This window comes from Arvicola amphibius, chromosome 3 (genome assembly GCF_903992535.2).
Source record: "Arvicola amphibius chromosome 3, mArvAmp1.2, whole genome shotgun sequence".
NCBI lineage: Eukaryota > Metazoa > Chordata > Mammalia > Rodentia > Cricetidae > Arvicola > Arvicola amphibius.
Genome location: NC_052049.1, coordinates 154331002 through 154343885, shown reverse-complemented (window position 1 = coordinate 154343885; position 12884 = coordinate 154331002). Strand labels below are relative to the sequence as shown.

The 12884-nt window shown below is 40.9% G+C and overlaps 1 protein-coding gene across 1 annotated transcript in view; it reads left to right on the top strand.

The window, feature by feature from the left end:
• Positions 1-12884, top strand: part of Me1 (malic enzyme 1) — a 138980-nt gene that overhangs the window by 97940 nt on the left and 28156 nt on the right. Inside the window, exons 8-9 of the mRNA XM_042054733.1 lie at positions 4290-4399; positions 11246-11343. Of these exons, the coding sequence (XP_041910667.1) occupies positions 4290-4399; positions 11246-11343 (208 nt within the window). The remainder of the gene's footprint in view (positions 1-4289; positions 4400-11245; positions 11344-12884) is intronic.

Here is a 12884-nt window from a genome sequence, read left to right as displayed (position 1 = left end):
TGCTATATCATGCCAAATTTTGATCGTAAAAAGTAGGTTCTTTTCCCAGTTATGTAGAGGTGAAATGGCCAAATCTCGAGAGTTCCATCACTTCTCATTTCATAGTGACTAGGCTGCTTTCAGCTAGAACAAAATATCTTTCCATGACTTTATTTTTATTACATGGTGCAAGATGCACATATCCCAAGATGAATTCAGAAAGCCTCTTCTTAAATCTCTAGAAGTGAAATCAGAACTAACTACCAGGTAGGAAAAATTACAAAGTTAAAATGGGTGTGTGGCATCTTCCAGAGGATGATTCTAAAACAGGCGTATGAAAATGATAAGGTGCCCTATGTACCGATTTACTACCTAGGACGGTTCCCAGATTACACTGCAGAAGCATTGTAGATTTATAGCTTCATACACTGTGTCCTGAACACTGAAGGCAAACCACACTGAAGGGACTCAATTTCAACCACAGAGAAATTGTAACAAGCCCCAGACCACCAAACCAAGTAAGTAGTAGATCCGGGAATAGAACCGAGAAAGCCCCGAGGCCTCCTCACAGACCACAGGCTGCTTCTTCTGAACATAATGATAGAGAATCTGCTGCTGTTAGCCCCACGGACTATGACGCACCACAGGAGCAAGCCTTATGAGGGCATTGCCCAACAACACAGTTTTTGGTTTCTGAAGGCTCCTTAGAAACCAGAGAATTACGAAGTAGCCATCACAAACATTGCGTGGCTGCTGACTGATACTTGTGTTTCGGGTACTTAGTTGCTACCACAAAGTTTACTTCTCTGCTGGCATTTTCAAAAGTGACAATTCATAACTGTGGAAATGTTTCTTTTTAGTTCTTTATAACATTTTCATCATTTTATGAAGAGCTTTCTTGGAATATGAAAAATGGCACCAGATGCATGAGTACAGTTGTTTTGTTCATGGCTTGTCCCTGCTCTCCCAGTTTCCCCCACCCTTTTTTTCTGTCTGCCCTCAGTACTTTCTACAGCACCAAAACAGTTGCTCTCAATATGAAGATCTAATCTTTTGCCTCACTTTATCAGGCCGGAAGTGCTTCTTTTGTCATAACTATGCCATCTGAGAAAATTTGTATTTATTTGCATTTCACCATTTTATTAAGTTGTAAAAGAGATTTTATTACTTGGATTATTTTCTTTGTGAAGACCATTCTTTGAAGTTCCTGCAGAGGCTTTATCTAAGCTGTCTTGATTTAGTTTCAGTCCTGAAGAGTAGTTTTCAACCTGTGCTGTATAGGATAGCGGTGATTTTCTCTTAGTCATTGAGGGTATTATCTCACATTTCATAGTTACTTTTGTTACCATTAAATATTTTTGGAACTCTCTGATATAGAGGACTTATTACTGGTCATTGAACTGAATACATATTTATCATTTCAGACAACCCCCATAACAAATCTATGAAAGATCGTATTCACATCTTTCTTGATAGGAAAACACAGGCAGAAAAATAAAGATACATAGTATGCAAGGATGCCAGGAGTTCAGTGTGGGAGCTCTGACTCCGAGTCTATGGTTCAGAACTACTGTAGCAGCAAAATTCAAAAAAGAACAAAGGGGTAACCAGCCATATTCAATATTACAAGTATTTGAGAACAGTACAGGTGCCAGGGAGGTAGCATTTTTTATGGATGCGCGCAGTAGCAGACTAAAGGACTCTCAGCTGTCATTGTTATGCTTTGTTATCATGTGTCCCTGTGTTCTTATCTGTAAGATGGGAATAACAGTGACAGCCCGTGCCGTAGTTGTGAAGAGTAACCGTGTTTCCTATCTCATAAGGTGGCGAGACATTTTCTGTCATTAGAAGTAGTGTAGAGAAGCCAAGAAACAGAAGCCAACTCACCTCTGTATCAAGCATGGTTTAGGAGGTGAAGGGAGAGGATGGAGTAGGAAATAAACGGTGCTAGTATAAACTGAGGAAATGGTGTAGAAAATGGATACTCTCATCATTACAAATGTATGGCCTAATAGTCAGAGGTAATAACAGATCTTGAAGTTAACCATTTCCTAAATCCATGATGGTATTAGAAGGAAGTTTGGGTTATGAATCGATGCCCATGCAGGGGGTATCATAGGCATGCTAGCCAAAGGTGAGTCCATATGTAAAAGCATCAAGTACTCTGATTCCATAAAAACCCGAAATTTCTGTAGCAAAATCAACAGAATCACTATTTTAGTTTCATTTCTGTTGCTGCAATTAAAAAATACTCTTGACCAGAAATCAACCTGGGAGAGAAAAGGGTTCATTTGGCTGACAGTTCCAGACCGTGTTATTGAGAGGAGTCAAGGCCGGAATTCCAGGCAGGCCCACCTGCTGTTCCACACAGCATTGTCTCTGACCACGGCACTCCTTTCCCAGCCAGAGAAGTACAGACGGCAGCACTGAGGTTGCTGCTGCTGGCTCACAGAGCAGCTCACACTCCACCAGGTTTCATGTACAGTTCACACCAGCTGCCCAGAGCTGCAGCTGCCCACGTCATTAAGAGTCAAACAGTCCCCACAGACATGTCGACAGGCCACTGACCAGGCCTCAGTTGAGATTCTTCTCTCAGATGGTCTCACACCATATCAAGTTGACAATTAAAGCTGTCTAGAACAAATGCCATCTAAGGGATGAAGGCTGCAGTGTAGTAACTCGGAAAGCTATTTGTAGGTATTTATCATAGAAGATACTATTTTTAAAATATAAAAACTTCTCATTAGAATAATAAATAAAGGGGCAACAACAATAAAAATGAACCAAATAACATAGTTTCCCACAAAGAATTAAAAATTACCAAGATATAGAAGATACAAAGAAACAGAAAGCAGTATTGTTTCATTAGTAATTAAAAATTAGAAAAAACCCTCATTTTCTACTATAGCAGCCCTTGAAGAGCAGCCAGGTCTTTGTGCCAGGGTCTTAACAAGGCCACAGGTGACTGAGCCCCTTGGCCAGGTGAGGTAGTCACTGTAGTGGGCACCTCACCAAGCACAGTAGCAGGTGTGCAGTGAGATCTGAGAAGTACGGTGTGCCCGGGAACACTCAAACTCCAAAGGCCGCCTGAGTTCGTTAGTACATGGGTGAGCATGAGCATCCTCCAGGAGTCAAGAGGAGCTCAGCAATCTCCTGACTGTGAGCAAAGTCGATACCAGAAAGGACTGAGTCTCTTCCCTTCCTGTACATAACAATACCTTTGTAGAGGAAGGGGAAGGAAAAAAGATTGATTCAATCCCAGCTTTACCTATGATTATGATAGTGTTTTTAAGAGGTAGACCATTAGGGACAAATATAGATAATAGTAATACTAGTAAACATAATGGATGAAAATAATGGAATGATGGACCCTACGGAGATCTTAGTCATGGTGGTCAGGAGAGGTGGAGGAAGAGGGAGCTCCGACAGTCTTCATCTCCACTGTGATGTTGGCAACTGGGGCTTTCAGTTGTCCTCATAGTAGAAAGAAGTGAGAAACGAGGACAAATTTCAGTGCTTTGTAGTGAGAACTTTGACACTGATGAAAGAAGCCATAGCTTCATGAGATGGTCCAGAAAGAATAGGCGTAAAGAAGGAAAGCTGTTTCTTAGTGAGATGTAGAGACTGGTATGGGGTCGAGCACTCGTGGAAAAGGGAGACAGCACGTGTTGAAGCTGTCTTATCTGAGTGCTTGTGTCCCACCAAAACCCATACGCTAGGACTAAACCCCATGTGGAACTCTGAGGAGGCAGGGCCTTTTGAGGGTCGGTTGTCGTGCCTGTGTGCGTCTAGTGCCCATGTGAAGTGTGTTAAAGGAAAGGACTGTGTCGCTGCCTCTGCCATGCAAGCACACAACAAGGAGATGCCGTCTGTTCGGCACATGTTAGGATGCGATAGGTCGTGATAGAAAATAATAGTCAGTTAAAGGTTCATTAATTTGTCAGTTGGCTTCTAAGAGTAGCTAGAAGCAGTAATCCTTTGTTCATTCGTAGCATTTCTTTTATTACATTTTATATACCTTTCTTTAACTCAGAAGATTTTGTTTCTACTGAGTTTCAAATTCCTTGAGGATATGGATCATATTTGGACTGAATTTTTGTCATTTGGAATTATTCCACAGAACCAATCCACTCCCTTTTTTGTGGTAAGTCTGATGTCAGCCCTTGATGATAATGTGTTATACATTTATGCTAAGCATCCAGAAAGGACTTTTAAAAGAAATTGGTGTGCCTTTTCATACAGGCTAGGTTTAAATGTCTACTTAAAATGTCATTTCATTAACTTTTAAAATGCATGTTTTTGCCTCATAGATATGGGATGAATTGCCTTATTCAGTTCGAGGATTTTGCCAATCTGAATGCATTTCGTCTCCTGAACAAGTATCGAAACAAGTATTGCACATTTAATGATGATATTCAAGGTAATCACATTTCACTGTGTATGAATCAAAAATAACATCTGGTAGTCTCCAGTTGATGAGAGAAATGCAATGACCCGTCTGAGCAAAGGCAGGAAGGGGCACAGAGAAGACGTCTAGAAAGACCATGTCACGGAGTGATCTAGATGTGCATAACACACAGGAACTCGGCACGCAGCTCTAGGCTCTTCGTTCCCTACCCCTCCGTACACATCAGAAAAGGAGGAACAAGGTTAAAACCGGTATTTACACTCAGGTAACTGTTCTGAAACACCAAGAATATACTGAGGGACTGAAGTTGCAGATGGCAGTGATGTAGCCGGCAGGTTTGTGGAGTGAGGCATTGTAAGAGGGAGGGAGATGTTGAGCTGAGGAGGTGCATGTTAGGGATGTGATAGGTTACAGACAGTTCACTGTTATTCAGATCAGAAACTTCCATATTTTCACAACTTTGGGAGGTCAGTAACTTCCAAAATTAATTTTTTGTTCTGAATGTATTGTAATCTCTGAAAAGTTGTCATAGGTGGTGAGAAGATATATGCTTTAAATCTCATCTGCACTTAACAATTTCTATGGTGAGATATAAATTCTTCAGTAATAAAGCAATAAATTAAAGCTTAAATAAATAGTATCATTGTACTATTTTAATGAAATTATAGAATTATGTTCTTATGCATATAAGGTATACATACAGAAGTCCAACAAGATAAACAGATGAAAAATAATACCATCTGAAATTAGTTCACAGCTTTTTATTCAGATCCAGTAAATGTTATGTACCTGTTTAAAAAAAAAAAACAGGATTTATGTTGGATTCTTTTAGTCCTAATTTCTGGTTCTCTTTCACATTTGAGAAAGCACCCTAGAATGTAGCATATTACATATACACAAGCTCCCAGAAATCTGAGAAAATCTCCAGCTATTATGACCTAACAAAGAAGGAAATCTGTGAAAATGGACTGCACGTGGTTTAAGGATTTAAATGTAATTCCCCTTAGCCATTTTCAAAGCCTCACTCCAGGAAGTGCTATTTCTCTGTTTTGGGAGACAGGTTCTCTCTGTACACACGGACCTCAGGCTCCCAGTGTCCTGTGGGCTGAGATCTCACGAGCCGCCAGCCTGACACACGAGTGGTCTGCTGAATCCTAACTGATAGTTCAGGCCCATGCTGCGGCTGTGGACCTTTGTCTAAGCCGTGTGTGGTTTTCTATTCAAGCTCTTGTTTTCTGACCCTCGCAGTGCTCCCTCCCTCAACATCCAAGCCTCATATGACAGCCTTAGGAACCCGTTTCGCTCGGGTTAGGTAAAAGGACAAACAGGTAGAGGGTGTTACTTAGTTCTAGCAACTTGAAGACCATGATGGCTTCCGTCTCACTGCTGTGCTTGTTCTTCAGTTTTGTCTTAATGTCTCCATAGCGTCCAGCGCTGTCATTGTCCCGTGTCGAGCTACTCTTGTCTGCTGTTACTGCACCTGCCGACTTCCCCCTCCTGCTTGGGCTCTTCCCTCTTCCCGTTGGCCATCCCATGGCAGAGCACTTCAGGCCTTCCCTTTTTGCTTCAGTACTGTTCTCCTAGGCCCTGTTCCACATTCTGACATTCATCTCTCAGGGTTAGTTCTACATTGAGGATTTCTTTGAACTCCAGGGTGGTATGTTCATCTGTTTATTAACAGCTCTTCTTGGATATCTCAGAGTTACCTCATTCTGCAACCATTCTAAAGCAAACCCATTTCCTCCCCAGCTCAACCTTCTTTCCCTATGGCCTCCTTCCCAGTGAATCATTTTGGTCAAGTGCTTCCTGTCACCAAGCCGTCCTGATGCCATATCATAGAAGTTGGTATCTTCCATTGATTTATCTGTTGCTGCTGGTCTAAGAAGTCCATCCTTGTACATGCTTGCTTCCTCATCTTGCATAGTTCTTGGATAGTCACTTTATAGACAGCTACAGATTTTTTGGAATTGAGTATCTGGAGGGTTTCGGAAGGAAATCCAGAATTTCCAGGTGCTGAGAAGTGTGAATGTGAGCCATAGAAAGGGAGTCTGGTTTGAAGGTGTTGCAGCCCTGACTCTAGGGTACCCTGGATGATGATAGACTAGCTTAATGCACACATATGCTGCTCTTTGCAGTGCAGGTTGATGTCTGTAAGTCACTGATCAATTCATTTCGAGGCAGTCTCTATAGCAGCCTCCAGTGAACTGGTGAGCAAGCCTTTTTAGGGCTGGGGGATGTGTATCAGTGGTGGACACTTACTGAGCATATACAATGCCCTAGGGTTATCCCCAGCATTTCAAAAACAGCATAACAAACCCATGTCCTCTTCTCCTATAGTATTTTATACCTTTGCATTTTGTTTCTCACAGAATATGTGAAAGGGTGCACAAGGATGTTAAGACCAACATTACATGATTGAGAACCATTATACAGAATTAATGGGAATCAGAGTTCAGTTTAAGAAGGTTAAATCACCAAGCAAAACAGAAATTTTCTATCTATCAGGACAAGTAATTAAGGTTAGGCCTGGGGCACATCAGGAGTAAAGTCTAGAAATTAATGCAGGAGTCAAGTCAAGGTCCAGAGGAGTGTATGAGGCATGCTGAAGATGCTGGCCAGTGTGGAGGCAGCAAAATCACTGGATTTCCGCCCTCGCTGCCTGCCCACACATGCTTGCTTATTTCCTCACAGGGATTTCAGGATAATACTGCCCTTAGCAGGGGAAACACGGAGTAGAGAAAGCCTACGGGGAGCCTTCCAGTTTTGAAGGGAAATGAACAAGCCACCCTAAGCATCTCTCCCTTTGAGAGCTTCATGCCTGTGATGGGTGTCTCCTCCTATTTCTCTTTTATCTTTTGAACCCTCTGCTTTTCCCTTTATGCCAAAGGATGTTGCCCATGAAAAGAGTTGTGCAGGTATTTCAGCCTGCACGGCAGATCAGTGCTTTGCATCCTCTCCTTGAAGAGATTGTTTTGTCTTCTTTTGAAACAGATGTGTTATTTAAAGGCACTATTTTATGAAAATTATTTGATTAAAGAAAAACATAGCTAACTATACTAGCAATATAAAATAATCTTAAATGATTCTGGGTTTGCTTTAAAGTCATGCTGTGCTTTAGGCCATCTCCTTGGGGGAGTTTCCTGTCCTGCCTTTGTAGCTGTTCCCTTACTCTGCTGAGATTCTGCTCTGTTGCTATCTGCTGGCAATTGCTTTCTGTTTGTATTCTCCCAGTTAAGAATGTGTGTGGTCCTCCATATCAAGTAAATGAATTTCCCGTAAGTTTTTTCAGTATAGCCTTATTTCCTGCCCTCCACTATGTCTGCTGCTTTTTAGTCCGTATCCCTGTCCGTTTGTTTTCAAGTCTGTTTTCTGTTGCTTTAGTGCCGTTTGTAGGGAAGAAGAATGCTAGTGTGGCACATTCTGCCATTTTCCATAGGGAGCCTCCCCTGCCTTCGTGTCCTGCACATGCTTCTGCTGCTCTGGGTGCCTCCCCACCCAACTCCCATGCCCCGAGCGGCTGTGTCCAATGCTGCGTGCTCTAACCCTGAGCTCAGCCCATGTAAGCCCACCCTCTTCCTCAACAATTCTAGTGGCATCTGATATAGTAATAGCACATATGGATTATAGTTATTTCATTACAAATTGGTCTTGTTAGTTGTATAACATAATTTGTAGTTCTAATTTGATTTAACAGTTTACTGCACCAGTGTATCAGTAAAGGTCTGATTTTATTGTTGTTTTTGAGACAGGCTGGCCTTGAATTTTCCATCATCCAGCTATAAACTGAGATTATCGTGCCAGCAGTTGAGGTCATTCTTTGGTAAAAGATCAGAGGGATTTATAGCCACAGCAAATCTTCTGTGTATATTAAAGACATATTACTTGCAAATTCATACCGGGATAGAACAGCTCTTATCCACAGTATTTGGTAGTAGGAGCATTGAATTTCATATTTTTCATGATGTTAGAATGTGTGCTTGCATATATATATATATATATGTGTGTGTGTGTGTGTGTGTGTGTGTGTGTGTATACACACACACACACACACACACACACACACACACACACACACATATATATACAGAGAGAGAGAGAGAGAGAGAGAGAGAGAGAGAGAGAGAGAGAGAGAGAGAATGAGACATTTTGAGGCTGGGATCCAAATCTAAACACAAAGTTAGTTTGTGTTGAGGGTATACCATATACATACAAGTCACGAGTGATGTCACACCGCATTTCAGCTCTTGCGTTCTAGCTACGACTCAGATCATGTGCGAGATGTGTTGTCATGTCAGGGCTCAGAGCACTCAGAGTTTGGGGACTGGAGGGATGGCTCGGCAGTTGGGAACATTGGATATTCTTATATAGGACCAGAGTTCAGATCCCACCACCCACCCGGCCACTGCAGCACCATCTTCTGCCTCTGTAGGCACTCGTACTCAGATGCAGACATGTACACATGCATATTCGTAAAATTTTTAAAGAATCATTAAAAATCTGAGGGTCTGAAAGAATGGGAATTTTATGACACATAGCCTATAGAACTTTGTAAAAATTTAGAAGAAAGCCTGTCTCTTTAATTTGCATTAGCAGTGTTTAGTCCTATTTAACATCAGCAGTCCAAGGCAGTGATTTAAGTTTAATTTTAATATAAGAATTAAAACAATGGTGATTTATTTTGCAAACACATTTTTATAAAATTTTAATTTTCTGCACTTGCTTTTCTACAAAGAAATTTAAAGTAGACACAGGAATCATGCTCATGGGTTGGAGAGATGACTCAGTGGTTAAGAGCACTGGCTGCTTTTTCCAGAGAATCCTGAGTTCAATTCCCAACACCCACACTGTGGCTCACAACCGTCTGTAGTGGGATCTGATGCCCTCTTCTGGCATAAAGGCGTACGTGCAGATAGAGCACTCATACATAAAAAATTAAAATGATAAATCTTTAAAAAGTCAGATTCACATTAAAGTTTTGGTAATGCTAAACTATCTTTTCAATCTTACCATCTGATGCTATAAAGAAAAGACTAGAAATTCTATTTTGTCACAAGGAAATGCTTTGGGATATTCTTAAAATGATTTAGTATCCAGCACAGAGAGAGGAGACTCGTGCTCCCTATTTAGCCATGTCTGCAGTAAAGCATTTTAGTAGAGTGAGCTGGCATCACCACATGACAATGGCACATTATACTTAGACAACACAGCCTCTTGTGTCTGTCTCCAAGTGTCCAATCCCATGAAACACAAAGCACAAAACCAAATAACACCAAGTAGTGATGCAGGTAATGTGCCAGCATTGACTTTTCTGCTAGTTAAATCCCGTGACATTGGGACAATCAGTAGGTGTCTTGGAATCATATAATCCCAGAGTAGAAAGTGAGCTTACCATTCCTCACATCTAACTTTGGACTGGCGTTCGTCAGAAGAACCCAAGAAGAGATAGCTTGAGATGCTGCTTGTGAGTAATTACTTAATATGGTAACTTGACGTCTGTTCCTCCCTAATTTCATCTGTTAACAGTTCTCACGAGTGTATCTTGGTGCATGGGACAGACATCATGGCATATTTCCTACTTAAATCAGCCATATTTTGTACAGAATTTCTTTTGTTGTGGTTTTGGAGATTTAACTCAGGCCTTCTGTGCACTAAGCAAACATTCTGTGCTGAGTCACACCGTCAGCTCCTGAGACTTCCATTTTAAATTATGCACAAAACAGTGTGTTTGCGCAATGTGTGACTTGTCACAGTTCATGAACAATTCACTGGTCTTAACCTGTATCTATCTAGGTCTAGATTTTACCAAGTAAGGGTATTTTAAGTTTGGCCAGACTTTGCTGCTCTCTGGAGAGATATTGAAACAGTAGACTGTTTCCTTGGTGCTTTAAAATGTCCATAAAGCTGGAAGGCATTGCAAAGAACTTGCAGTTTTATTTCAGGAATCGAGCTGCGTAGTCATGTTAGAGCAAGAGCGCCACTGCATATCTGTGTGTATGGTGAAATCCTAGGATTAGAGCGGTGCCACAGGCATTCTCGTGTGTGATGAGAGCAGCCGCACCCACTGTACGTGCATTCCCTTATCACCTAGGGTTCTGACTGGAGTTATAGGTAGAAAGACAATTAAAGAATATAACAAAAAACAAGATTTCAGTTGCTATTATTGGCTATTTTCAAATTTAAACATTAAATTCCAAATATATCTGAAACACTATTGCCACTACCTCATCAGCAGCAAGCGTTTACTGTGTGCCTCCTTTGTGTGGAGGGATCACCAGTAGATTTCAAAGCCTTAAGAATATTTAGTTGAAAAACTTCAACACTAATTACTCTTCTGTATCATACAACAAAATCATCTTACAAATGAGTAAAACAGATTACAAAATAATTTTTCTAAATTCTTCCAGATAGGGTGAACTGAAATCCACATCATATCCAAACTCAAACAAGGTATGGTGGCATATGCCTATAATCCCAGCATTTTGGAGGCTGGGGCAGGAGGATTGCAAGTTTGAGGCCATCCTGGGCACACACAGAGTTTAACTTCTGCCAGGGCTACATGAGGCCCTACCTTAAAAGTCTAAAACCAAATTTGAAAACCAAACATAACCCAAGCCCATGCTGTTGCCCACCATCCTAGGATCCCCCTTTGGGAAGTGTTCAAGGATTTAAGCTGTGGTCCTAAAATACTGATATCCCTAGCCTAAGATTTTTGTCACATATGCCAGCATGGAGACAAACACATAGGTCCTGTCTGTCCCTGTTACCCTGTCATATGGTGATCTGAAGAGGCGGATAAAAGCTTAGAATCCAACAGGATCCATCTGAGGATTGCTCAAGGATATTTATCACTTGTTTTAGGAACAGCGTCTGTTGCGGTTGCGGGTCTCCTTGCAGCTCTTCGAATAACCAAGAACAAGCTCTCTGATCAGACAGTGCTGTTCCAGGGAGCTGGAGAGGTACCTGCCCTGTGTACTGCTTACTGTGTCCCGACTGATAAGTGGCTAGCCTTAGCTCGGTACTTACTCAGGGTCTTGTGCTCTCCTAGTGTTACAGTACAGCAGACGGAAGATTCTGCGAGCTTTAAGGCAGCTGACAGTAACGTTATAGGGGACTTTGGAAGTGTCAAACATTTTGACAGTTCAAATTCGTGAGATTATCAAATGTTACCTTGACTTTGTTATGCATGTTTAAAGCTTGATACCCAACAAAGTTACCAATGTGTACTGTGTGCTACATATGACAACGTCACTGAATTTGTTAGTATGCCCACCACTGTCGCAGTCAGAAGTGTTCACAGCCCCACACAGTCCAACCTGTACATATATAACTGTAATTGTTTTTTAAGAGAATCATTTTGAATTAAAGATACACAGTACATCAAAACTATTCAACATTATAACCAAGACATTTTAAATAATTGGAAGAAATTGTGTAAGACCAAACTGTATAGTTACTTGAAGTCATTGACAATACTCATTTAAAAGAAGAAAGCTAATTCATTTCCCAAACAGAATAAAATGTTAATTTTCTTGTGAGACAACTCTCAAATCTCTCTAGAATTACAGAATTCAAAATTGGAAATACTATGGCTAATCATTTTGAAAAAAATTAAACTTAATATGATTATAAACAAAACAACTTGTTACATGGGTAGGAATGTGTACATACTGTTTTCATTTTGCTTGTTTTGAAATTAAATTTATGAGCTAGAGAAACGTGAAAACATTCAGAATATAATCAGAGATTCACTTTCAAACTGAAATTACAGTCCAACCTACCTAATAGCCCTGATATGTTAGTTCTATTCTGGTAAGCCTCTCTGCATTTCTAGAAGTTTCTGGTGACTGACACAGCAGTGTTCCTGGTTGGACGACTTGTGGGCCCTGGTCTTGCCCTGAGCAGATGAGGTCTGTGCATGTCACAGGTTATCTAGACTTCACCAAATTCCTAATAAGATTATTAGAATAATAATCTTATTATTAAATAATCTTATTATTTAAGAGTGGGAGACATTTTGCAGTGCTTTCTCTGCCTAAATTAAGAGAGCGAATAAATGCTGGGCAACACATATTTCCTTTCAGTCTTATGTTGTTATCTAATTAAGATCCCATCCAAATGAGCTTGCTTCTTTTATTCAAGTTTAGTTGAAGGAGCAGCTTCCTGACAGTAAGCCATGTGGTCCAGTGAGCCAGGCTGACAGTTGATTGTGTTAAATGTAGTGTTTTCTTGTTGTACTGGGGCTGGTCCTGACTGTCTAACTACAGTCAGATATACGGACAGTCAGGGGTGTCACTGGCTTATCTGTGCTTAGTCAGCACAGATAAGCAAACTGTATCATAGTGGTTGTGTTGTAATTAAGTGGAGTAAATAGTGGTCATTTTGCACACCCAATGTGACAAAAATGCTTAGGTCCTAGTGCGAATTCATGACTAAAGCTCTGAAGCTCAGTAAACCGAGGGCTGTTGTGCAGCTCCTCACTAATGGACACAATGAGGTG